General features: G+C 53.6%; 7 protein-coding genes across 7 annotated transcripts; 4 read left to right on the forward strand and 3 right to left on the reverse strand.

Annotated features, from left to right (window-relative positions):
• Positions 1–315: 315 nt before the first annotated feature.
• Positions 316–1122, reverse strand: TRIREDRAFT_121169 (uncharacterized protein; the record flags this gene model as incomplete). Its single annotated transcript, XM_006964223.1, has 2 exons — positions 690–1122; positions 316–588 (listed from the first exon to the last, which is right to left on the reverse strand). Exons 1-2 carry the CDS (start codon positions 1032–1034, stop codon positions 316–318), a joined length of 618 nt encoding a protein of 205 aa, XP_006964285.1. The 5' UTR covers positions 1035–1122.
• Positions 1123–1541: 419 nt separating this feature from the next.
• TRIREDRAFT_59152 (uncharacterized protein) lies at positions 1542–2146 on the forward strand (the record flags this gene model as incomplete). Its single annotated transcript, XM_006964066.1, has 2 exons — positions 1542–1692; positions 1821–2146. The coding sequence occupies 2 exons, from the start codon at positions 1542–1544 to the stop codon at positions 2144–2146; spliced, it is 477 nt and encodes a 158-aa protein (XP_006964128.1).
• Positions 2147–7498: 5352 nt separating this feature from the next.
• Positions 7499–9124, forward strand: TRIREDRAFT_46902 (uncharacterized protein). The gene is made up of 3 exons (XM_006963992.1): positions 7499–7994; positions 8056–8618; positions 8639–9124. Exons 1-3 carry the CDS (start codon positions 7672–7674, stop codon positions 9106–9108), a joined length of 1356 nt encoding a protein of 451 aa, XP_006964054.1. The 5' UTR covers positions 7499–7671; the 3' UTR covers positions 9109–9124.
• Positions 9125–10010: 886 nt separating this feature from the next.
• On the reverse strand, positions 10011–11241 carry TRIREDRAFT_121171 (uncharacterized protein; the record flags this gene model as incomplete). The annotated part of the gene is made up of 3 exons (XM_006964224.1): positions 10910–11241; positions 10753–10828; positions 10011–10676 (listed from the first exon to the last, which is right to left on the reverse strand). The coding sequence occupies exons 1-3, from the start codon at positions 11119–11121 to the stop codon at positions 10011–10013; spliced, it is 954 nt and encodes a 317-aa protein (XP_006964286.1). The 5' UTR covers positions 11122–11241.
• A 261-nt stretch (positions 11242–11502) lies between these two features.
• On the forward strand, positions 11503–12376 carry TRIREDRAFT_121172 (uncharacterized protein; the record flags this gene model as incomplete). Its single annotated transcript, XM_006964067.1, has 4 exons — positions 11503–11577; positions 11650–11666; positions 11754–11959; positions 12096–12376. 4 exons carry the CDS (start codon positions 11503–11505, stop codon positions 12374–12376), a joined length of 579 nt encoding a protein of 192 aa, XP_006964129.1.
• Positions 12377–17181: 4805 nt separating this feature from the next.
• TRIREDRAFT_59382 (uncharacterized protein) lies at positions 17182–21499 on the forward strand (the record flags this gene model as incomplete). The annotated part of the gene is made up of 6 exons (XM_006964068.1): positions 17182–17611; positions 17695–17829; positions 17930–18491; positions 18564–18898; positions 18963–19152; positions 19225–21499. 6 exons carry the CDS (start codon positions 17182–17184, stop codon positions 21497–21499), a joined length of 3927 nt encoding a protein of 1308 aa, XP_006964130.1.
• A 689-nt stretch (positions 21500–22188) lies between these two features.
• Positions 22189–23355, reverse strand: TRIREDRAFT_59322 (uncharacterized protein; the record flags this gene model as incomplete). Its single annotated transcript, XM_006964225.1, has 3 exons — positions 22189–22702; positions 22757–23012; positions 23088–23355. 3 exons carry the CDS (start codon positions 23353–23355, stop codon positions 22189–22191), a joined length of 1038 nt encoding a protein of 345 aa, XP_006964287.1.
• Positions 23356–26290: the final 2935 nt, after the last annotated feature.

Here is a 26290-nt window from a genome sequence, read left to right on the forward strand (position 1 = left end):
TGTAAGAATTCCAACATGATCTGATCCAGCCTTTCAAATCCATCCGGCCCGAGCAAATCTTTGCCCAAAACGCCACAACTCCCTTGTCCAGACTGATTAGAGGAACAAAGAACAGAGAAACCGAGAGCAAAACGTGTAAAGTTGTCAAGCTCATTCCGTTTGTACATGTGTGCGTTTATTCGGCCGCACTTTATAGCAAGATAACCCAATCGAGGAGAGGAACGTAGGACAAAGGAATACAACGACGACAAAGAACAAGGACAAATCCGCTATAAATCAGCAACAATATCACAATCATATCTCCCTTGAAATTGGCTAAGCTCGCAGGGCCCTCAGCCTCTGCTGCAGCTTGTCCTCCTCCTCGGCCGACGGCTCGGCGGTCTGCGGCTCGGCGGAGGCGGGCGTCGCCTTGTTGAGCTCGAAGCTGAGCTCGAGCCCGGCGTCGTCGGCCAGCTTGCCGAGCAGCTCGTGGACGGCGTCCTCGCCGACCTGGACCGAGGTGGACTGGGTGATTGCGTCTTGGTAGATGCCGTTTGTCATTGCGTATTCTTCGTTTTGCTGCTTGAACTGCTCCAGGGTCACGAGGGTCTGCGTATTCACAATGGTCAGCGTCAGTCTTTGCGGATTTTTTTCTCACTCAAAACTTGACAGTCCCCCAAACCCAAAGATGTAAAGAAGGGCAAACACACCTTTTCAGGATTGGTATTCTTCTGCGCCAGGTTCATGGTGCGCGACGACGAGGCCATCATGTGCGTCATGCGGTTCATGGCGTTGTTGGCCTGGATCTGGGCGCTCGACAGCTCGGCCATGTCGGCCATCTGGTCCATCTGGGCGGCGAGCGCCTGCTTGGACAGCAGCATCTTGGCCTTTTGGTAGGCCTTTTGCGTCTCGCCCTTCTTGAGCAGGTCCTGGATCTGCTTGCGGAGGATGGGGTCCTGCTTGGCGGCCTTTTGGGCCTCGCGCCGGGCCTGCTTCGCCTGGAAGCGGGCCTGGAATTCGACCTGCATGTCGCGGGCGAGTTGGCGGTTCGACATGGTGGGCGAAAGGGAGATGGTGAGGGTATTCGGAGGGAAGGGAGGGATTAATATCGGAGGCGTCTCGTAGGAGCGGGCGACTTAGGGGAGATGCTCAGAGGTTGGAGGATGGAGGGATGGCGATGTTCGAGATGGTTGATCGGGGATGGCGTCGTTGAATTGCCTTTGGCTCTCTGCGGTCTCTTCGAGGCTAGAGGTTTGGAATTGGTTGAATCATGTGGCGGATAAGGCGGGGTGACGCAACAGAAGGTTCGACAAGCACAGCCACAGATGCAGACTGGATCTAGTACTAGCCTTGCATGAGAAGAGGCGTTCAATTACCAGCCACATCACCAGCCACATTCTATGCTGAATCGATGACTCGTCCATGTAAGTCAAACAGCTACCTACCTTAGCTAACCTGAACATTTTGAGATATAGATATTGAAAGTCGAACTCGTCTGAATGAAGGCATCAATCCCATCAAGATCATTCATCCGAAATATAACCAGCTCAGCAGCTGCCAGAATGGCTGAAAGAACCAAGCTCAACGTCCAGTCGTTCCCTCGACCGCCGCGGCTCGAGAGAATCTCACGGCATCTCCGCATCACCTACAAGGACGTCGAGATTGCAGACACTCATGATGCGTATTGGGTGCTGGAAACGCATCACCCGCCAAGTGCGTCTCCGAACCGAGTTCGTACATGATTCACGCAAACGACAAGTTATCATGGCGGCGTTACACACTATCATCCAAAATGCCAACCTCGAAGCTGCTTCTTCTACTGACTCCAGCCGTCTTCTCAGCTTACTACCTCCCTCCCTCCAGCATCAAGGCCTCCCTCAAGCCCACGTCCCGCTCCAGCTGGTGCGAGTGGAAAGGCGCTGCAACCTACTACAGCATCAGCCTCCCGGACGGCGCCGTCTCCAACCGCATCTGGTCGTACAACAGCCCGACGCCCGGGTTCGAGCCCCTGCGCGGGTACCTGAGCTTCTACGCCGGCCCGTGGGACTGCTTCGTCGACGGCGAGCGGGTGGAGCCCCAGCCGGGCGACTTTTACGGCGGATGGGTGACGAGTGAGATTGAGGGCATCGTCAAGGGGAGGACGGGCAATCTGGATCCCGTAGTCTGACGGTCGTATCACCGGATGACGGCAGCTTGCTCGTGCTGATGTTGCACCCGAGTCTTGATAATCGAATCCGCATCTTGGCTCTTTGAAGCACAGACGAGTCCGAGCTTTGCTGGATGGGTGTCGCACCCAGGTATCCGGTTAGTGCTTCCTAGTAGTATTGTAATCACGGAGCCGTCGGCTGTGTCAGGTAAAGGCTCCTTCATGTTGGACACGGACGTTTCCGTGAACGTTGCAGATCAAGATGGTTGTCTTTCTCAACGTGTGATGCAGGGTAATAATCCTTTTTCTGTGTGCAGAAGACATCGTTCATCGCCGTCGAGGATTGGGCTTGCCGGCAGTAATTCGTTCTTTTCGTTTATTGTTGGATTGAACGAGTAAAGTGTAGGATCTTGTGCATCCTCTGGCCGAAAAGCAAGGACGTCCTCTTGAACAACAGCAACAGCCATGGATCGGCTCACTCATTCAGACACTGGATTGCATCGAGTCAGAGTACATGCTTTGCCTGCAGCTTGCTGACTGAACAAGACATCCTACACCAACCGGAGCAGACAATCACATCTGGAAGCCCATGCAACAAGCGGTCTGCAGACAACATACGGTCCATGACCATGACCATGACCCTGTCGGCATCTGTTGGGCTCAACTGCACCCCTGTCAGCCACGTCCGGAGACCCAGACACACATACATACGCACGCTTGAGCCTGTGGCCTGATGACCGTCTACATCATGCACGACGTCCGTCTGCAACGAAGGGAACGCCCAAGAGCTCGATTGCTGCACGGAGAGCGCATCATCGCCAATGCACTTGACCTGGAGCTCCGTCCGACGTGGCAAGCTTTCCTTCGTACAAGCCATGTCCCGGATCCGCGAAACTCCACACCTGCACTGCTGCTGGAGGAGACGGATTTTGCATGTGACTGGACCTGGATACAACATGCACCTGCACGAGCGAGCATTCACTGAGACGAGCAACTCCTCCAGCACCATGCGTCTACAATGTATGGTCGATCAAAGGCTCACCGACATGTACGTAAACCAAGCATGGGGACGCCCAAAAAAACTCTTGTCGTTTCTGCTTTTACTTTGCTTCCGTGCCGGGTCGGGATGCAGTGTGCCCTTACCGTTAAAGCAGTCCCATGCTCAACGCGCTCTCCGCCGTACTATGTCGCAAAGGATTCGACAGGACATGCAGAATGCTGGCCCCGTTGAATACAGTGAGCGTCCGTGTCGTTGCATCCGAGTGGCTGTCAAGAATGATCCGGCAGTCAAAGGATTGATCTCGATGGTTGCTTGATTCCCTTGACTGATCTCAATGACTTGCGGTGAGAGGCCGTTGCAGCGAGAAATCCTGATTTTCCTTTCCTTTGCGCTCTCCCTGTTCCATCATTGGCTCGATCATCCGAACATAGACGCACAAAGTGCGTATGTATACGCAGCAATTCCTCACGCATGAGTGGTCGAAGAGGAAATGCAGGACACGGACAATTCCTGTTCCCCGCATACGACGCACATGCGTAAAGAGCACATGCTTCCCGTGCTGTGGCGGCACCTCGAAGAATCTTGACGTCGTAATAGTAAGCAGATCCCCTTTCGTACTCGTTTCCGTTCACGTTGGAGTCAGCCAGCCATTGGGTCGATTCGGCAGAAACCAGCGTGCATGAGGGCTGCAGTCTTGCCCACTTGGGCGCCACTGCAGCAAATGGAATCGAATGTCCTTGTGCTTCTTGGGAGTGTGCTTCTGGAGAGGTGGGATTCGCCACAAACAGTTTTGTTGTCAAGCAGAGAATCAGAAGATAGGACGCAAGATCAGAGCATCTGTCGGGTAAACTGCCAATGAATTGTGGCAGAACTGGATCAAATTGTCTCCGTCTGGGGTTACATGGAACGGCTCTTGGGAGCCGGAGTATTATTTATGTATGTATCGCTAGCACGACAGACTGGGGAGAGATGGGAGAGATGGATGAATGGGCAAAGGGTAAACTGGGCGAATCCGGGGGTGTCGGCGAGAAAGAGGGGGATCATCGGCCTAATCAGGGGGGAGAAGCTGGAGGGAGGGCAGGGAGGGGTCCGTCCGCCGTTGCAATGCCGGGTTGATATTGAGCTGCTAGCGGGAAGAGTAGCGTTGGGTTGATGTTGATGGCATGGGGTATGTGATTTACGGAGTGTCTTGCCGGGAGAAACATGTGAGGTACTACCAACACGTATCGTACGTACAGCGGTAGGGTTCACTTGTGTCTGTTGATTCTGCTGGGCTGATGTTGCTTGAATGTTTCGAAGCCGTCGATAACGGTGCAATTGCACGACGATATACGAGCAACGAGGATCCCTTCTCGGATGGCTCGAGGCGAGAGGGGGACAAAAGGGGCGGCACCAACGGCCCGCACTCCGAGATGAGATGCTATCGAGCAGCGGCTGCCACACCAGAGGCACTAGTTGCAGGGCTTGGTACGCATTGGATCTGGAGAAGGCCCTCGTTTTGCCTGAGGTGAATTGTTACAGGTACAGTAGGGCCGATGGAGGAGGGGAAAACAGGCCCGCCTCCCCTTTCGACCGTCCCTCTTTTCAGTTTGCTCATTGGACCGAGAGTTGTGTGTCTAGTCAAGTCGAGAACTATGAATTCAGCCAGAGAAGAGAAGAGCGCGCTACCGGTATTAATAGCTGCGGAGGCAGATGTCGCCTTTTGTCGTGAGATGATATCCAGCTGCTCTTTTTGGCAGTTTCTGTGCCGTCCGTCAGCACACATTCCCATGTCCGTATGTAGTACTATTACTGTGCAGCGCCTGCTAGGGGTCCTCTCTTTGTCTCGCCTGTCTGCGCGACATCAGACTGCCCTTGCCCGGGTCGTAGACGAACCGCCAGGGTTCGCACGAACGGGTTCGTTCGATCGATGCGACTGTCCTCGCTTCCCTTGTGTACCCTTGCGCGAGAGGTTCATGCCGGAGCTGGGCGCTGGGGATGGATGCCTGGCCCCCCGAAGAGCAGCAACAGCATCACCGGGAACGTGCGCTCGAACCACCGCTGGGGAGTGCTGCCAGAACCACACTGCTCCATATGCCTACCGGCTACCAAGACCCGTAGCCCCAAGATAGGGGATCGCATGGCTGATTGTCACCCAGCCACTCTCTTGCGCACGTCCTCGCAGCAATTGGCTGGAGAGAAAGGATCCCCGAGTCAACAAGGGCTTACACGGGATCCGCTGGACCTTTGCACCTTTGTGTCCCGTGTTGTTAGTGATTACGTGCGCAACGCCAACAGAGCGTACGAGTAATACCAATGATAGTAGTAGTCCGTACACAGAAACAGAGACGAGATGGAGAGTATATGAGATTCTCTTGTCTCAGAAGGGGAAGAATAGGTAGGTTGGAACTTGGACAAGGCAGCATGGAAGAGAAGCCGGATGGATCGATGCCCCATCGTTGGTGGCTGCATTGTGGGCTCGTCCGTGCCTGTCGGAGCTCACCACGTATTTGCGACATGTACGAGGTACAGCTCGAGCACACATGGGCTCCGTTTCCATACATGACATGTACATTGCAGAGGCGCGCACGCAGAGAGGCAAATGCAGCCGGGTTGAAGGTGCCTTGGAGGTAGCGAAGGGCTAGAGCGAGGGTAGCGCGCCTGTTGCGGTGGCGCTGCTATTGATTGTTGATTGACCTGACTGACTGATTGACAATGATTGACTGAGAGATTGATGAAGCAATGAGAATAGAAACCCAAGTGGCGACTCGGAGACTTGAGGCTTGGTCCCTAGCGGTACACCGTCTCTTTCGCGTTGGGCACTTGGCGAGCTGAGGTAGATCGTCTCACAAGTGGGATCGAAGAGAGGACGAGGATCCATCATCGTGTCCAGCCCCTTTTTCTTGTGATGTTGATACTGCTAGTACTACCACTGTGCGTACGAATCTGGGTGGCACATATGTACCTAGGATTGGAATAGGTATGTTAGGGAGAGAAGCCTGATAACATGTGAGAAACTTCTGTGCTCGTAATAACTGGGAAGCTCGCGATGGATGGGGATGGGCAGAGAGTGGCATCATGGGCCATGAACATCTGCTCTGCAAGCATGAGGAGACAGAAAAGCCCAACAAAACACATGCACGCTCTCTGCAGGCATGTCCATGTACATGTAGGCAACGTGTCGCCTGCGGGAGGAGCGTGTATCCTGGCGACTAAGCAGGGTACAGCTACCAGTGATGCAGGTGTGTCAAGTTGTTCCAGGTAGAATGGCGTACTGCATGTGTTCCCAGTAGTGGTGATTCGTACCTCTACAGTATGTACTTGTAGTATGCGGGATGAGGAACGAAGAAGGAACACTCGTAAGCAGACACGGAGAACGTGTTGACAGCAGGGATTCAGCACGGTAAAGGCTATGGATCCAACGTGTATTGAACAGAGTTGGACGTTTGGTGAAGCACGTGTGTCTCGGCGGTTCTGCCACGCCCTGTTGGACCAGGAACAGCAGACTTACTTACTGTACACTCAGGCAGTGGAAGCATCAATGGGCCTGCTGGAATCCCGCCTAATCTTACTTGACGTGCTCCCACGATCCGGTTCAGCCGACTTCAAACGCTCGGAAAGGACACACGAGGCTCGGAGGATTGCGAAGACTGGACTCCCATCATCCGTCACCTCAGTCGAAACCGCCTGGACTGTGCGAGCCCAGCCCGGGTCTCGATGGGAATTCCAGTGGCCCACCCCCTGTACATACTGCCCTGTCCATAGCTCGCACCCTCTCGACCCCTGCAGCAGGTCAGCTTCGGCGCCGGTCCACCTCCCCCAAGCCCGCTAATTCCTACAGTTCCAGCAAGGCCCCCCCCCCTGAAGCCCCCCCCTGAAGCCTGATTCGAAGGCTGCGCCCCGCCCTTGCACTGGGTGTTGCCTTCCATGTTCGATTCGATGCCATGCCGCCCCTTTCCCCTTGCCCAGCTCAGCCGCTGCCTCAGGCAACGACAGGCTCAGCCGCCCTCCTTTGGGTTACGTGTCCTCAAGATAAAGAGGCCACCATCGCCGCTGGATCTCGGCTCTTCGTTCGCTCGTCAAGCTAGACAACTCTCGAGAGGCCACTCTGTCCTCTTCTGCCTGACTCATCACTCCTCGACAGCATCACCAAGGGGAACGCACTGCACTTGGACACAGCCACGCCGCTTCCCACTGACTCATTTGGGACTGGCGCCGTTGCCTGTCATGACTGTTCGCATCGTCGTCATCAACCATCGACTGACACGCTTCGCTTTGATTTGATTGCTTCTCTCTCCACTCTCTCTCTTCCTGTCTCTCTACTACTACTACTACTCTCTCTTCTGCATCTCCACCGGCCTGTGACCGAAAAAACCAACTCCGTCTCCTTTCGAAGAAGAAACAGTTGGTCCGACGTCACAAGCACATTCACAAAAATCAAACAACATATCCCCATCTTTCATATACACCACACGCTTATGCAGTGAGAGAGCACGAGAGAAGCATCGTCATAATCAACACATCAGTCAAAGCGAACTGCGCTCGGCAACACGACACGGCAGGCAACATGGCGTTCCAGCAGTCGTCTCCCCTCGTCAAGTTTGAGGCCTCTCCCGCCGAATCCTTCCTCTCCGCCCCCGGCGACAACTTCACATCCCTCTTCGCCGACTCAACACCCTCAACACTTAACCCTCGGGACATGATGACCCCTGACAGCGTCGCCGACATCGACTCTCGCCTGTCCGTCATCCCCGAATCACAGGACGCGGAAGATGACGAATCACACTCCACATCCGCTACCGCACCCTCTACCTCAGAAAAGAAGCCCGTCAAGAAGAGGAAATCATGGGGCCAGGTTCTTCCTGAGCCCAAGACCAACCTCCCTCCTCGGTATGTCACTGCAACACGGCTCACTTGATACAACTTGCATCCTAACCAAACGTTACTGTAGAAAACGTGCAAAGACGGAAGATGAAAAGGAGCAGCGCCGCGTCGAGCGTGTTCTCCGCAACCGCCGCGCCGCGCAGTCCTCGCGCGAGCGCAAGAGGCTCGAGGTCGAGGCTCTCGAGAAGCGCAACAAGGAGCTCGAGACGCTCCTCATCAACGTCCAGAAGACCAACCTGATCCTCGTCGAGGAGCTCAACCGCTTCCGACGCAGCTCAGGCGTCGTCACCCGCTCGTCCTCCCCCCTCGACTCTCTCCAGGACAGCATCACTCTCTCCCAGCAACTCTTTGGCTCGCGGGATGGCCAAACCATGTCCAACCCCGAGCAGTCCTTGATGGACCAGATCATGAGATCTGCCGCTAACCCTACCGTTAACCCGGCCTCTCTTTCCCCCTCCCTCCCCCCCATCTCGGACAAGGAGTTCCAGACCAAGGAGGAGGACGAGGAACAGGCCGACGAAGATGAAGAGATGGAGCAGACATGGCACGAGACCAAAGAAGCCGCCGCCGCCAAGGAGAAGAACAGCAAGCAGTCCCGCGTCTCCACTGATTCGACACAACGTCCTGCAGAGATGTTGTGCGACCCGCAGTGTCAATCGGTGGAGATGCCGCTGTCCCTGTCTTCTCAGACGACGCCGGCGCAAACTGCCTTGGCCTGGACCCTGTTCATCAGGATGATGGTCCTTTCAGCATCGGCCATTCTTTCGGCCTGTCAGCGGCCCTTGATGCAGATCGCTATCTCCTCGAAAGCCAACTTCTCGCTTCGCCCAACGCCTCAACTGTTGACGACGATTATCTGGCTGGTGACTCTGCCGCCTGCTTCACGAATCCTCTCCCCTCCGACTACGACTTCGACATCAACGACTTCCTCACAGACGACGCAAACCACGCCGCCTATGACATTGTGGCAGCGAGCAACTATGCCGCTGCGGACCGCGAGCTCGACCTCGAGATCCACGACCCTGAGAATCAGATCCCTTCGCGACATTCTATCCAGCAGCCCCAGTCTGGCGCGTCCTCTCATGGATGCGACGATGGCGGCATTGCGGTTGGTGTCTGAGGGACGCGACGATCGGGGCGGGATCCCGGCCTCCGAGTCTTGTGCGACGCGCGGCGACTGCGAGCTGGAACGGTGCCTACGCAGCGTGACCTTGCCGTCTCGAGAAGTCCTCATCACCCTGTGGTGGGCCGTGAAGGTGGAGGAGAGGAGGATTCGCCTGAGGCAGCACAAGAAGCAGGCCGCGGCTCTCGACCCCGAGAAGCGCGCCTCCTTGGCAGACAAGAAGAACCGACAACAACAACAACAACAACACCAGTATCAGATTCCTTCGTTTTCAAAATAGTTAGCATATGTGGTTTTTTAATGGGCAATGGGGCGGATGGCAACACGGTAGAGGCAACAAGGGTTGACTACACCTCCCAAAGGGATACGGCGCACAGCGAGGTTAATGACAAGGCTAAGATGGGCCTTTTTTTTTTATGATATGAGAACCTCTTCATCTCCCTTTACACTTCTCTCTAGATGGTAGTGATGATATACTGTACCAAAATACAACGTCTACCTAGTGCTATTCTTGTTCTCCTATCATGCAAAGTGAACCAAGTGCCCTTTTTGTTTTTGTTCTCACGCCTATGAATATCGAAACTTGATATTTTGCAGTCATACGGAAGCCCCTTAGGTAGTTTTAAGGAATCCAGCGCCATCGTTAATACGATAGGGCGGAAGAGCTGTACGGCATAGCAATACAGTGGAATTGCAGAGATATTATCTATACGAGAGTATTCGTGATAATATCAGACATGCGTCAAGCCATGGCCGGCCAGCCAGGTCATGTTCTCAATCCTTCAACGCCATTTACCACGTAAACACGCATAAAACCTGCCCAAACGCCAGCTAGATGTCGTCAATTTCATATCCACAAGGACAACAAGTCCCGCTCATCCACGTCCCAAGCCTTTGTCTCACCACAGCCCCTCCATCTCCTGCATGGCCTCCTCCTCGTCCGCGAAATCGTGTCCCTTGTCCGCAGAACCGCCGCTACCCGCATTCCTGCCCGTCGGCTGTCCGCTGGAACGATCCCGTTCTTCTGCCTCGGCAATGAGGGCATCGAGATCATCCTCTCCCTCTTGTATGGAGTGATTTGATCTCTGGTTGGCAGCAGCGGCACTGCGAGCAGCTGGGCCGGGCCGGCTGTCCATGCTCTCGGCTTCAGCCATGAGCGCTTCCAGGTCGTCGTCGTCAGGGGCATCGTTTGACGGCGCAGAACGAAGCGCATTTGTCGATCTTGGCGCCCGAGGCGTAGCGTCGTATAGATCATCGTCGTCGGGTACATCATTGTCCCTCTCTGGTGTCTTTTGTGACCTCTCTCTACCACCTGCAGGAACAGAAACAGTCTGCGAATCTCCTGAGATGGCGACGGCTCCGATATCAAAGTCATCGTCCTCATCGTCGTCGTTGTTGCTCGCCTTGGGACGCCCTTCGTTGATCCATTCGTTTCGGGCAGTCACGAGGGCCTTTTTGTGGCCGGTCTTTTCTACCATGGCGAGGGCGTCGAGGAACCGAGCTTTAGGGAAGAGGTCGTCCAGCCATAGCTGGTAGAAGGAGAGGAGGCGGGAGGCGTCGGAGAACTATAGGCCGAGAAGACGATAGTTAGAAACACCTAGTAAGCGATCAGAAGTGATGGACATCTTGCAAGATGCGTACCTCGTGGCCTTTGCCTTTCAGCTTGAGGCCTGCAGCTCGTTTTCTCAGCTTTGGGATTCCATCTGGACCCAGCAATCTGGCGATGGAGTCAGCACATCATCACTTATACGCAGGATGCTTGATCTGTATAGTTTCCTAGAGAACCTATAGTTCCTACCTTTCCTCATCAAGCTTGACAGCTGGCACTCGGGCACGTTTCTGGACCGAAACCTCCTCCTCGATTCCCAGCCCCGAGTCGGGCTCCTTTCGCTTCTTGGTGGACGATTCTGGCGGGGGAGATGCGAATGGGTTGTCCGAGTCGTCGAGGCCGTAGTCGTCCAAGTCGTCGCCATGGTCCAGCAACCGCTCGAATGCCGCGGCTGAGGGCATAATCAGTGTATTGTATGTATTGTTTCTTTGATTTTTTTCTTTTCTTTTCCGTTAATTTGAGTGCAATTCTCTTGTCTTCTTGATAAATGTCAGATCTAATTTTATCTTCCTCTTTTATTAACAAATCGCTACACCAGACGCGTCTTCCCTCTTAATGAATCATGGCGGGGCAAGCGCGTCGCAGGTGTCAAGGCAGGTAAGTGCCCACCGGCTTTAATTGACGCACGTGATCAGTTCCTACCTCCTCCAAGGACATCCCGCAAGCCACGTGATCTCTTGCTTCCTGAGGCACTAACAATCGCAGCTCGCAGCGACAGGCATCAGATCTCGAGGTCGAATCGAGTGCTTGCAATTTTCGGGGTCGCGAATCCAATCAGCAAAATGGCCTCGACAGCGACCAAGCAGACCCCGCCGTCTTTTGTCGGGACCAGCAAGGTCGTCGAGACCAGCTATCCGGTATGTAATTGGCGCTCAATTGGCTGCACGGCGACAAGAACTGACTGACTGACTGACTTGGCGTATTTGTAGCTCATCGACAACGATCCGTACGTTTGACCTACCATGATATCACTATCGCGCGAGACCGATCCTTTTCGGTGATGATGAGACGAATACTGATGGACGTTGGACAGCCACTTCAAGCGGGTTATCCGATATGCGAGGACGTCAGACTACGTAGCCGGTGCGGCCTCTGCGGCCTTTGCTCCCGCCGCTCTCTATGCCCTCGAGAGGCTCGCCCCGTCGCACGTCGGCAGGGGAGGTTTTGCCAAGGCCATGAGGCTGGCTGGATTCATCGGCCTGGCTGGTGGCTTCCTCTACTTTTACCAGCGATCAGCCCGTACGTCTTCTTTCGATCCTTTACATCCGGAGTTTATGTGCGGGGGAGGGGAAGAGGGGGAGAAAGAGGAAGAGGACAAGCAGCAACATGCGGGATGCTTGACGACTGGAGCTGACACTCTGACCCCGATTCACAGTCCGATTCTACGGCGCCACCGAGAACTCGAGGGAAGTGGAGATGGACATGCGCGAGATGGTGGCCAAGGTCAAGGCCGGAGAGCCCCTGTACGGCCACAGCAGGCTGAGCCCGCACCTGCAGGGCGTCGCGGCCCGCCAGAGCAGATACTCGGCCCTCTTCTTCAGCACAGTACCGTGGTTCAACTTTGTCAACCACAACCAGCACGGCGTCGACACGGCCAAGTACTACCAGCAGGCCGAGAGGGAACTGGAGGCGGAGCGGGTGGCAGGCGGCAACTAGGCGGGAGAGTGACCCCAATGTGTATATTTAGCGGGACTGCCGCTGCTTGCGGCCAACAAGAGATGTTTGAAGTTCTCATTCCTAGGTCTTTGTGGTACTCGATGTCCATCATGGTGACTTGGCTGGTGGTTTGAGCCTTTGGCTGTATTTGGCTGTTTAACTGACCGAGGACCAACACTGACAGGCCAGCGCAACTCCCTACGGCAAGCTTTTGGGTTACAGCAACCCGATGATGAGGCTGAGATGCCCAAGGTAAAGCCTGACTACAGGCCTGCCCTCTGCCAGGATCACAGCTGCGGTTCACAACTCTCACGCTGTTTGATTGGAAGAAATACGAACATTCAAATTGTCAAAGAGTCAGCAGAATGAGGACAGTACAATACGATGACGAGTCGACAACAGAACCCTTGCCCGGCTGAAGCGGGTTCCTGGCCAGATTCAGCAGACAATCCGAGACCCCCCCCCCCCCCCCCCCCCCCCTGAAGCTTCAAATATGGTGTACGTATGCGTGGACCCATGGATTTTCCCAGGCTTGCCTGGAAGCATGACTTTTATCTCGTAGTGACTCAATCATGAAACGCGGCGCAGCAGTCGGGAGGCCATGAGTCAACTCTATTACTGACATCCGAGACCTCTACGATGGAGGAGCCAGGCATTTCTCCGCCCTTGTTCAGCACATGACAGCTCTCCTGGATCTCTGCGGCGGAAGCTTGGCGCGAGAGCCGCTGAGAAAACTCGACAGGTAGGACAGCAATCTTTGACCGAGGCATTTTTGTTCTTTTGAATATTATAGAGAGGACATGTCTCACATATTTGTCCAGGGCTATGTGCTGCGAAACGAAGCAGCTGAGCGTCGATTCCCTGGGATGGCCTTGGTCTGGATACAGTTGTTGGGCCTTCTCGCAGTTGTTGGTTTTCCGCAACTGATTCGAGTTATGCACATCATCCATCCCCTTGGCAGATGGCACAGGCAGGGCTCAATCTTGCATACACAAATGCCCGGATATCTTTGACATTACCTCTCGATAAGATGCGCGGTCCAAATGCCGGTCATGGATTCTGACTCCATGGCAGAACGAGGCCAACACGTCTCCGCCGTCTTCTCAACGCCAAGCCTTCTGCTGTTAACAGATAATGAACGCATGCACCGGGCTACCGGATCGGTAGCGAGGCCACGATGTAACTCCAACTTCGTGTGTGTCGTCACTCGTAGATGCGACGACCACGGGCAAGGGAAATCCTGCACCGCGAAAGACAGTCAATGGGGAGAAGGACTCGTCACCGGTGCCTCTGCCGTCACATTGAACCGGGATTCTGGTCGAGAGGTTGTTGGGTCATGGTCTCGTTGGTGGATTGCCGTTAAGTGCCGAAATAAAGTGAGCGACAAAACGTGCTTCCCGTGTTGGTTCTATCACATGCTGAAGACAAACACTTGGGATATCAAGGATTTGACGTTTCGACCAGGAGAGATCAACACAGCACGTAACGAATGCAACTCCAATGTGACAACTGCAACCGTCGGAATTACTTACGTCAAAGAAAGGTCTACAATCTATCGACATGCGTTTTGTATCTAATATCGAAACGCGACAATAGCGTACCAGGGGCTATCTGACGTCCCATACGACTAATACAAATGATGCTACTATCGACCCGACTGCGACGGGACAGGGGCAATGGCCTTGGCACGACCGCCTACGATTCACTTGCCGAGCACAATATATCGCGTCCCAAGGGCTATGTTCTGGGCAAGGGTGTGCATACAGCTCATGAAACTCGAGTGAACCAAGCACACAGAGGAGGATTCTCGAGCAAGTGTGACAAGACGTCCAGAGGCATGCAGATGTCGCCGGCCTGGAACGTCCTCGTTGGCCGAAGCGATGTGACAGTCATCCTTATTGGATGCCACAACTGTGCCCATGACACAAGTCTGGAGCAAATGGAATCTGGGCTGCTCGAGCTCGTTGCAACCCAACCATGGGACAGACTGTGATGGGAGCGGCGACTTTGCGGACCTTTATGCAGACGGACTCGGCTCCACAGCCGCAATATACAGCCGCAATATCGGTATGTGACGGCATAGCGTGTTCTTCTGCAGGCAATGGCTGCAATGACTGGAGAAACCATATCATCACAGCACCCCTTGAGGGCACATCGCGCGTTGCATCGAGGCCGTCGGATGAGGGGATGGGGGCTTCCCGGGTCAAGCAATTGATGAACATCATCTTTACCTCAAGACTTTCTCTTGCCGAGTTTGTCCTGGTTGCGTGTGAAGCTGTAGCCATTTGATTGATAATGACGCACCCTCTATTGTCTCTGCCCCCTGAATTCAGGTGATTCCGCCGCGAATACGTTCCAGCCTTGACACAATGAAGCAAGGACAGAGGGCGCTGGCGGGAGGCCTTGAACAGCTTTTCCTTTGCTCTTTGAGTTCAACTGACTGATGGTAGCCAAAAGAAACAAGAGGCATAACGCTGCCACAATATAGATGGTGATGATTTTTTTTTTACGTGTGTCTAAGCCAAAACATGCTGCCCTCCCCGGTCACTTCTCAGGTCAACATGTTCCCTTCGCGTCGAGAAAAGACGTATGAGTCCATTAGCCATGCAAAAACCACTCGCACCCAGGTGAAGAAGCAATATTCAGCAGCAGCGTCATCCTTCTGTTGTCGATCCTGGTCAAGGTCTCGGGCCGTATCCCCCTTAGAGCTAGCACTGCAACCGGGAGAAAGGGAAAGTTGCTGCGAACCACGACGGACGAGCAGGGCAACACAGGTCGAATTATGCTTCATCAAGCTGTCAACTCCTCGGTGGCTCCACTCGCGATGCTGCCATGGTCGAGCTACTGTACGAACAGACAGGGCTGGTCCCAAGTCGCCACGTTCCCGACAGGCCCTAGGCTTCCAGGCTCCGTACTTGAGCACTACTAGACTCCGAGCTTGTTTTCTACTAAGACTTCTAGCAGCAGTTTGTCGATCTATCAACGAGATTCGTCACGCGTTTCAAGACTAATATTCATGTCGTATCCAAAAAAATCAAGAGAGAGAAACGACATCTGACTGCTCGGTGATGCAGACAAGCAAGAGCTAGGGACAGGGCCAGACCCATGCTCGGTCGTCAAGGTCCAGGTGAGGCAGATTATTGGCGATTCCCTGCTTATGGGGGTCGTTTGTGATGTGACGATGCCGGGGGACAAGGACAGCCTCAAAGGCTGAGGCTGTCTTCCGAGTCCATGTGCCCAGCGACATGTTGATGCCACATGTACATGTACCTAAAGCTACCATCTTAGCAAGGCAATACTGGCCAAGTTGAGATGTTGATTCGTTTTTTTCCAATCATGGGCTAATGGACACCCCCGTTCCCTGCAGAATTAGCAGCAACAGGGGGGCTTTACGTGCATAAGGCACAGAGCTTGCAGGTAAGTACTCACACCAGATCGATCGGGGGGTCCGTCATCACCCTTGGCAAGACGGTGACGAAAGGCTGCATGACGACCGATAGAAGAAGAGGAGAAGAGGAGGAACAGCCCTAATCGAGAGGGTTGACGCCGGCCCCAGCAAATGAGGTTCGTTGCAAAAAGATCCCAATACAAGTCCTTACCTTACATGCAGTCACATGTGAACACCCTCGATATCTTCTCGCCTTCTGAAGGCTTAGTCATGCATCTCTGTCACCGTTTTCCCGGGCAGGGAAGGAGGAGCCTCTTCTTGAATGAAACACCTCTTCGACATGCTTCGTTTTCCTTGCTTCCAGTCTCCATTGACCCAGACGAGACTTATAGAGACTCCATTTGTTCAGCTGACCGAGCCTGTTTGACATCACGAGGAACTCTCCGCCAGACAGCCTCGGTCAAGCTGAAGGCCTCGATGCATGCAGTTGATGGTGGAGTGAAGAGGGACAGCCTACTCCTTGACAATGCGGACGAGATCAGCTCCTCCATGTTCTGATCCCGGGGCCGAGACACGATGCATCGAGCCGCATGTATACGAGTGCCCAAGCTTCTAGACTGCATCGGGCGTGGCGGCTAGGTTCAACGGTCAGAACCGCACGCCCCTCCGAGATGCCACCCATGATGTGACATCCTCTCCAAGCCCCAATCTAGCCGTTGCAACGGTATGTCCCCCATGCCCCTGAGAACCGGAAGATGGAGAGAAGTTGTGATGTTTGTTTCCTCCCATCGATGAGTGCCGACTGTGGATTGACAGTTGCAACCAGCTGAGCAGACAGCCATTCACCCGATGGACTCCATGGCCGACGAGGCAAACTAGCAGCTGCTGCCGGCCAGGGCGTCTGAAAGCTGGCAGCCCTTCCCCCCGGGAGCTCTCGAAAATTGAAAAGGGGGGCGGCTTCGCATACATCCCATCGTCATTCTTCCGTCTCCTCGAAGGGAGCACAGGCCGGCCCATGTGCTTGCTAGTTCTGCATTGTTGCTTCGAACAGCGCCCCCTTCTCTATTCATCAATTGGCAGCGAAGAACTAGCGGAGGGACCAACAGCGTCGCCTTGTCTATTGTCTCTGCAGCCACCAACACTGTCGAGCTGCGGCTGGCGTGGCCCAGGCACGCCGATTATAGTATCTTCAGGGTCAAAGGGGGTGGTCTGACCTCGGGAAAGTTTGGGGATCATGGATGGAGTATATCGATATGGTACTGCGCACAAGCACCGTCAGCCTTCTCCAAGCACATTCTTACATTAAACGACAGACAAGCAGTCGAAGATCATCGACGATTTTGGGGCCCCTACGGCCAGTCTATACCAGCATTTATTGCCTATAGATATGCCAAATGCATGCCTGCATGATGGGCAAATGTATCCTACACCCCCTCTAACCGCCTCTGTTGCGTCGGAAGATGGCGATTCTTCTGGCGTGTCGGCCTGCCCCCGAGACGGCCTCATCGCTGCGGATGGCCCTCGTACAAACGCATTCCCCCGGATTTCGAGACCTGTGGAGCTTATGCGAGATTCCTATGACTGCATCGTCATAGGTTCCGGCTATGGAGGCTCCGTTGCCGCATCACGTATGGCCAGAGCAGGCGAGTCCGTTTGCTTGCTGGAGCGAGGAGAAGAGAGGTGGCCTGGTGAATATCCTACGACTACCATGGAAGCAATGAGGCAGTTCCGTCTTACGGGAGACTTTACTCCGAGCTCCTTTGGTGGAGTTGGCATTGATAGCGGAAACACCACCGGCATGTACCATCTGTTCTTTGGACGCGATCAGAGTGCCCTTGTTGGCAATGGTAAGTGACGATACCTCAGCAGACAAACGCTGTCTTTAGCTTCTTGTTGACATTTACTGATGCTGCATCACGACAACTTGTAGGTCTGGGTGGCACAAGCCTCATCAACTCGAATGTCTTTCTTGAAGCAGACGAAGACGTTCTCAGAATGGGCTTTTGGCCCCCTGAGATACGAAACGACCCAACCGGTCTGGATAGATGCAAGTCACTGCTGTTTTGTACCTCATGCCATCTACAGCTCTTCCTTTCCTTCTGTCCAACTCTTCAAGGTTCCTCAGAAACACTCTCAAGCTGACTATCCTTCTCGCCTCTACTCAGATTATCAAAAGGTCAGGGACATGCTTGAGCCAGAACCGTATCCAGAAGAATGGCCAGCACTCAGGAAGATGGAAGTCTTCAACCATCAGGCCAAAGTTCTCGGGTTGGATGACAAGCTCCGCAGAGTCCCTCTTACAACTCGCTTCCGATCTGGGCCCAACAGCTCCGGCGTCCCTATGAAGGCATCAACGCTCACTGGACAAGATACCACCGGCGTCAACGATGGATCAAAGACCACCACCCTGGTGACATATCTAGCCGACGCGTGGAACTGGGGTGCCGACATGTTCTGCAAGTGCGAGGTGCGGTACGTTGAAAAGGTCCAAGATGATCGGGGGGGTTATCTCGTCTACTTTGCTTGGCATGGCCGTGGCCGCAGCCGCTTCTCGGAGGATGATACCTATGGCGACTTGATGTGGGTGCATGCAAAGAAGGCCGTGTTCCTCGGAGCCGGTGCGATTGGCACGACGGAGATTCTGCTACGGAGCAAGCAGATGGGTCTGAATATGAGTGACTGGGTTGGCCGCGGGATGAGTGGCAATGGAGACATTTTGGCCTTTGGGTAAGTGTCATGACATCTCTTCTTCTCCTCTGGTGTTCAAGTCACGAAATTGACGGATCTCGTGTCACGTAGACACAATTGCGAACAGGAGGTGAATGCTCTGGGAACGCCATCGCCGGATCCTGCAAACCCCGTCGGCCCAACCATTACTTCTGCCATTGACAACCGAAAGGGCCACGAGAATCCACTGAACGGCTTCATCATCCAAGAGGGAGCCATGCCGCAAGCCTTTTCCCAGTTGCTGCAGTGTATGCTGGATCTGATGCCGGGCAGCCATGCCCCTGAGATGCCGCTTCTTCAGCGAGCCCGGCAGGCCATGGGCGTGTGGAAAAGCAGACTGCTCGGGCCCTTTTCGAAGTCGGGGACGCTAGGCAACACTCAGGTCTTCTTGATCATGTCTCACGATGGTAAGCTCAACTTGTTCTACACTAATCGTGATGGGCTAGAGGGCGAGATCACTGACCAGACCAGGGAGCCAAGCAACTCTAAGTCTGAAAAATGACAAGCCCGTCCTAGAGTTTATCGGAGTAGGGAAAAGCGACCGAGTCAAGAGATTCAATGCCCTACTCGAAAAAGCCACAGATGCCGTCGGCGGCACGCTGGTGTACACTCCCTTTTACAACCTCATGAACAAGCAGCAGATCACGGCGCATCCTCTTGGGTGAGACACTTTCCCTTGATATCATAAATCTGCAGTATGATTTGGCTCTAACGTTGCTGTTCCCATCTGCAGTGGCGCGCCATTGTCTCGGGACAACACGGGAGCGAACGGCGCAACAAATCACTTGGGTCAAGTCTTTGTCGGCAACGACACCTCAGAGACCCATGCCGGCTTGATCGTGACAGATGGCGCCCTCATTCCTGCCGCGATCGGAGTGAATCCGCTTGCAACTATCGCGGCCCTGGCGGAGCGAACAGTCGAAGCGTATGCCAGAGCGAATGGCCTCATCATCAACGAAGCCAAGAACGAGGTCTTAGACCTCTTCGGCGAGCCAGCCCACAAGCCCAGAGACCGACGCTCTTCCGAGGTCCCTGACCAAATACTGAGCATGGCTGAAGTGCTCCCGCTGAAGAGCATCGAGTTCACGGAGCTCTTGTCTGGCTTTATACACAGATCCCCGCCAGACGCGGCAGTCGATGACACGGCCGCGTTCGAGTCTGCCTTTCGCGCTGCCAAAGGTGGCGGCGAGGTTGGAAGATTGCTAGTCAGCGCGACAGTCTTTGACAGCACCAGCCTCCGAAATGAGTCTCAACCCAGCGGTATGCTCACGGGTACTTTTGTCTGCCCAAGCATAGAAGGGTCGCCGTTCATGATACTGAGGGGAGAGTTGGGGTTGTTCAAGAGAAGCCAAAGAGTCTCAGGAACCAGCAGGTTGACTTACGACTGCAATATGGCGGGTGCCAACGGCCGACGCCTTCGGTTTCGTGGCTACAAGGTTGTTGATGCCTCTGTGTCTTTGAACCCTCTCCAGCTGTGGCGCTCTACCACAACACTGTATGTTACCATCACGGAAAAGGCCATTGGGAAACAAGGCGGCATCAACACTGATCAGGAGCTTGACTTTTCGGACGACGATATCACCGATTACTACGAAGATATACCCATCTATGCCAGCGAGAAGCTGGTCGCAAGAGGCATCCTACATCTACGCCCAATGGACTTTGTGTCGGAGATGATGACACTCACTGCTGCTGGCAGCAGTCTCCTCGACAGAGCCATGAATATGTCCAGCTTCATGTCCTTCTTCACCACCAAGTCTCTGTCGCACTTTTTGACGCCCCTCAACAGCCTCGAGTATCCGGAGCAGGGGTTTGTGTCGTATATGAACTATACGCCTCCGTCACAGACTTATGCCATCGTTGCTATTGATGGTGTCGAAACTGAGCTGCACATGTGGGAGCCAAGCCCAGGTGCTGTTGCTACTGACTCACGAGGCTCTCCCGTCAAGATTGAGAATCTCTTCATGATTCCCGGTGCCTCTGTTGACCATCAGATCTTTGCTCTGCCGACCATCCCTTTCAACGCGATCAATTACTTTACACGAGCTGGCTATCGCGTCTTTGTTACTGTGCATCGAATTTGCCAGTTGAGGTCCACGCGCAAGCAAACGTGGACAACGTACGATTCGAGGCTCGATATCAAGTCCTGCCTTGAGAAGATTCGGAGCATTTACGGCAGTCGAAAGATCTACACCATTTCCCACTGCATGGGATCCGTGTCTTTTGCTTGCGGTCTCCTTGACGGGGCCATTCCATCCGACTGGATTCTGGGAATCACCTGCAGTCAGGTGTTTATGAATCCGATATGGAACACTATGAACATGATCAAGGCAACTTCGCCCGTGGCTTTGGATAGAATGTATAGCTCTGTGCTTGGAGACTGGCTGGAGTTCAACACGCTAACTGAAGACTCTGTTGCACAGCGAGTTTTGGATCAGATGCTTCGCTTTTACCCGGAAAAGAGAAAGGAAATGTGCAGTAATGCTGCTTGTCATCGCACAACATTGCTTTTTGGGCGTTGCTGGAGTCACCGGAACCTTAACGAGGCGACTCATCGGAATATTGATCGTTTCTTTGGCGGAGCGAGCATGAACCTGATTAGCTTACTGAAGCGAATCGGGAGCCGCGGAGAGGTGAGCACGAATGCTCCCGAGCATGAGGAGCTTACGGGGCCAGAGAACGTGGAGCGCCTCCGAGGCATTCCCTTCCTGTTCTTCACCGGCCAGGACAGCGGCGTCTTGTCCCCGAGATCTACGGAGGTGACGTACGAGCGCCTGATTGATGCCTTTGGGATATCTGCTGGCCTTCCCGGCGGAGGCATCCAGTATAGACGGCGAGTCGTTCCGGGCTATGGCCACTTGGACTGTTGGATGGGGCGCAACGCATGGCGGGATGTTTTTCCATTTGTTCGCGAAGAGATTGATCGAGTCGTCCGAGGCGAGTCGTATCGATTTCGCCAGCCTAATGATCGATTCAAGCGTTTTGCGGAGGACATTGAGCTGCATTAGAGCTGCAATGGGGCGTTGGGTTCTTTGTAGCTTCTATTTTCGTTTTCTTTTTCCTCCTTGCCTGCCTAATCTTTTCTTTTTGATATCAGCCGAATTGGGTTTGATTGGACATGCTCTCAGCAGTTGGGGGGAAGAGGCTTTTATACCGGATACCCATGTCGTTTGGTAATTATTGTAGAGTTTGCCTAGTTTTCATAGCAATCCGACAAAGAGACAAGAGAGTTTCTTGAACCTACTCTAATGGCTAAGTGATACTTCTTTCTAGCTACCTTGGTGTCCTGTTGTTGAAGAGACGCTTCGAGGAAATGTCCTTCTGCCAACTTCCACTGCTAGACTCCTATAAACATTCCTATTCCACACTACATAAGGATGGTAGCAGTGGTTGAACAACGGAGAATGAAGTCACTGGCGTGGTACCCAGGTGTCATATCATGTGTCCAATGAACTTGTGCTTTGGTCCGTTGAACAACTGACGGCGCATTTGATGACGATCCCAATAATTTGTTCAACTTGAACTGTATTCAACGGATCAAGACCGTTCTGCTATCGTACATTGATCACCATACACCGGCCCGCCCCTCTGTTGGATATCATCAGCCCCGTCTAGACTCTGACAAGAAAAAAAAAAAGGCAGAGGCACATCCTCAATCCTCATGAAGCCAGAATCTATAGGGCTCCTCCCGTCTCTGTCAAACCGGATACACCAGCTTCACGCCCGACACCTTGCCCTCCCGCATCTCCTGCAGTCCATCCAAGATGCCATTCCACCCCCCCGTCCTGATGCTCTGCGGATGCGGCCTGATCCTTCCCTGGAATAGCAGCCCCTGAGCCAAGCCCATGAACTTGACGGCGAACTCGTACTCCTTGGGATTCGCGGGGATATTCTCATCTCCAAAGTCAAAAGCTTCTCCAAAGGCCGTGTACGCCATGACGTGCAAATTCGCGACGTCGTCCCGTGGAATCTCTGCCAGGCCGCTGAGGCCAGTATACTTGCCGCCTGAGCTGCCGATGGCGTAGCAGCATAGCTCTGCCGTCTCGGGAGTAGAGATAGTGTCGAAGACGTGGGCAAGTCGGTTCTTGGTGATCTTGCGGATCGAGGGGGCGCAGCTTGGTGAGTTGTAGTCGTACATGTAGTCCGCGCCAAGGCTGCGGACGAGGTGGAAGTTCTGGGGGGAGCACGTCGTGATGACTTCCAAGCCAGACCTGTACAGCAGGTGAGAACTTTGATGCCGAGCTTGCTGGACCTGTGCAACTCACAGCTTTGCCAATTGTATTGCAAGGGTGCCCGTCGCAGTGCTGCCTCCGTATATCAGCACTGGAAAGGGCCGCATGGGAGGGTCATCAGGCAGGGGCAGCTCGAGGCATTCATAGAGACTCTGGCCAACGGTGATGATGCCGGCGCCCAGCGTTGCAGCTTCTTCAAACGTCATGAAGTCGGGAATCTTGATTTGAAGATCCCCCTTGGCAGTGACATGTTCCGCAAACGCTCCGTCTTCGTGGTTCGAGTGATTGCCTGTAGGAGGTGAAGGGGAAAAGCCGTCAGTGTCAGCAGCTCCGCCAATGCTATCCGATTGCAAGTATCACTCACTACCGTGAACCATTCCCATGACTCGATCGCCAACATGCGGCCCATGCTTGACAGCAGGCCCAACCCGCTCTACTACACCACTGTAGTCACAGCCCACAATTGCTCCAGGGCTGGTGAGGTAGTCAATCTGCTTCCAGTCGGTCGGATTCAGGGCCACAGCCGCTGTCTTCACAATGATGTAGTCGTCGCGAAGCCGAGGCATGGGAGTGTCCGTGACGACTTCGGCCTTGCCTGGGCCTTTCATCTGGATAGCTGTTTGTGTTGCCATTGATGTAGATGCTTGCCTGGGGCACCGCACACGAGCAAGTGGCAAGAGACGCTGGACTGCTTCAGGAGAAGAGCAGCATAGTATCTATATCTCTGGACTCGGTAAATGCAAGATTGATAATAGAGAATCGACTGGCGATTCACATTTACCCCGCGTGAGCCCTTCCAGCTGGCCTTCCATTGTCACGACCCCAACGCCACATACATCAGGTACGTTTCTGGATCCCACCGGCCACATTCCGACGACTTGGGTCAACAGGGGTCCAGATCATACTAGCAGAGCGCCCGAAAATCATCCTCGGTAACCAGCACCGAATCATCTTTCGGTCAGCCCCGATCTTGAGAGCAGCTTGGGTTTCAGCTTGAGCCACGCAGGGATCGGTGGCTGTAATAGAGTTTGGTCCGGCTGAGACCCGAGAGCCTGGTGGCCTTGAGGCAGGGCTTTTGTATATCTAGTTCAGCCAGTTCCGGGCTGTGTTATTGCAATTGCTTTTGCTGACCTCCTTCATGTTGCTGATGAAGATGCCAGCCCTCGAGACCACAAAGTGTAGAATTGTTGGAGTTGTTGGAAGCGGTATCGAGCCATATACTGGCGTCATTTGCACGATTAGTCCTCAGAGATAGAGGACTGACTGCGTAACTCCTGTAGAGTCAATTGGGGACGAGGTCTGGTCAGCTACAGATTCAAAGTTCTTCAATTACCATAGGTACCTTTACAGGAAAGAAGGTTCGCTACTCAGTGGACTCTTGGACATGATTCTTGGGTTAGTACCTTGTACAAAGCTGACCTTGTCCCATCCGATGAACTTCACCTTCGAACCAAGAGCCCCATTCTACCACGCCATCAGACGCAATGCAGGAAGTCTCATGTATGAACGCGCCTAAGATTCTCGGAGGTCCGGAGATGGCTTCACATGAGCAAAGTTCAAGTTCAATCCACCGCTCGGGAGACGTCCATTTCGGTTGTACGCCCATCGCGCATCTAGTTGAACGCCATGGAGAGAGTACTCGGGGCGCCTAGCGATACAGGAGTTTCCATATTCTTTTCTGTTCTTCGAAGCGGATGTTGGGTACTGGCAATGCTTCGAAACAAAGCTGCTGTTCAAATGTCACTCAATCAAAGCATGGGAAGCAAAGGACGGTATCACCATTCTCGAGGCTCACGTTACTAATGCAAGCAGCGTTCAGAAAGTGGTTGACGGGGTCGAAGCTGAAAAATTGCTGGCTTTCCGGCACGTCTACCGTGCATGGGAGTCCTTTGAAGTTCGTCCAACTTGAGTACTTGTCGTCTCGTCGGTTCAACCTTGACACCTCGTTGACAAGTGACCAATGTCGCGTTAGTGAGACGTATCTGGGTTATCGCGTCGAGTACGATTTGATTGTGAAGAAGGAAGGCGAGGTTGACCGAGTTCAATCGTCTGTGTTTTCCGTTACCATGAGGCCAGCGTTGCCGACCGGAATATCAAAGGTTGTCGCATCACGGCACCAGACCAGGAGAATGTTGACGAGCTCAAATTCGTAATGGAGTCCCCTGTCTTTGACTGTGGCTCGCTTTTCTCCGGGTACACGTGATTCGTGACTGCCGTAGAATGAGGTGGCAAGGTTACAGGAGGCAAAGAATGGAGGAGACGTATTTCAACAATAGGACATGGTTCGACATATTGGCATATTCGCAGTATGTGACAGGTTCACACAAGGGCTCTTTCTGACATGTAGGCGCCAGAAATGCAGTTCATCAGTTTTGTTGTCCCAGTACCTCTAAATGACGCTGCCACGGTGGTTTCGAAGCCATTGACACACTGAAGCTTTCTGGATGGTTACTCAACCTCATCAACACTCCCATTATGCGTCACAGCAGTCTCCCGCAAGCTCTACGCCGACTACACTAACAGGTACAGGTAGGTAGTCACAGGTGAGGCTCTTGCACGGGGATCCATGATTCACCACTTGCCTTTTGCTCCAGACCGGAGACATATAGGGGGCAGCTGCACTACGAGACTCGCTTATCAAGCGGTCACCAGCTGAAAGCAGCCGGCAAACACGTCACAGAGGCAACCTAGTTCTTCATGATCAAAGGAAGGCGCAGTGGGGCAAGTAAATCGTGCTTTGGGGTGGGTGAACAAACAGTCCTCTTCCCTTGCTTGTTTTCTTTCTTCCAACTCCTTTTCATGCCCGACTCCCCTTGCACCACCAAACGCAACCACAACCAAGTAATATGACTACGATCTTTTTGTCTCTCCCATTTGCCTGGGCCATCATTTGAGCTTCCTTCAGTCTTGATGCATAGGCATCTACCAAGATACAATTCTCAATCCTCACGACACGTTTGCATACAATGTTCGTCCACTCTCCCATCTTGCCCCCGGAAAGTCTGCAAGCACCAAGTGCTAATTTTTCTTTGGCTTCTCTCCAGAGTGGCTTTTCCACCAGCATCTTGAGCTTTGTCGATGCAATCACTGCCAACACCTGTCTCCAGAACCAAATTCTATGACTTGCCAGACAGAAGCTCGGACGCCTTTCATCACGCTCATCTCTGCACCTCACTCGCCTTGTCTCTCGTCTGACCTCAAATTGTCTGTCAACCCCGTTGCTATCTACTCCTTCGGGTGTCTGCCTGAAGCTGGATGGCGGTCTTGATGCCGGATGCTTTTCTCCTCACATGCGCTCGATAAGTTGCATGTCCATCTGCAACTTCAGATCCTATCTTTGCCTTTTACTGTACTTCCTTATTGAGCAGTTCCCCAGGGCCAAGAAATATGCATCACACCACACAGCTTTCCCAGTTATTTCTTTGATCTCTTGATGGGTGTTTCTTGAGCTATACCTCAAGGGTCTCTGGGAGATGCGGAGCCACAAGCCAATGGAGTACGATGGAAAGCATGGGGGTAAAATAGCTAGAAAGGAGAGGAAGATGAAAAGAAGAAGAAGAAGAAGAA

This window comes from Trichoderma reesei (assembly GCF_000167675.1).
Source record: "Trichoderma reesei QM6a unplaced genomic scaffold TRIREscaffold_6, whole genome shotgun sequence".
In the NCBI taxonomy this organism is placed as follows: Eukaryota; Fungi; Ascomycota; class Sordariomycetes; order Hypocreales; family Hypocreaceae; genus Trichoderma; species Trichoderma reesei.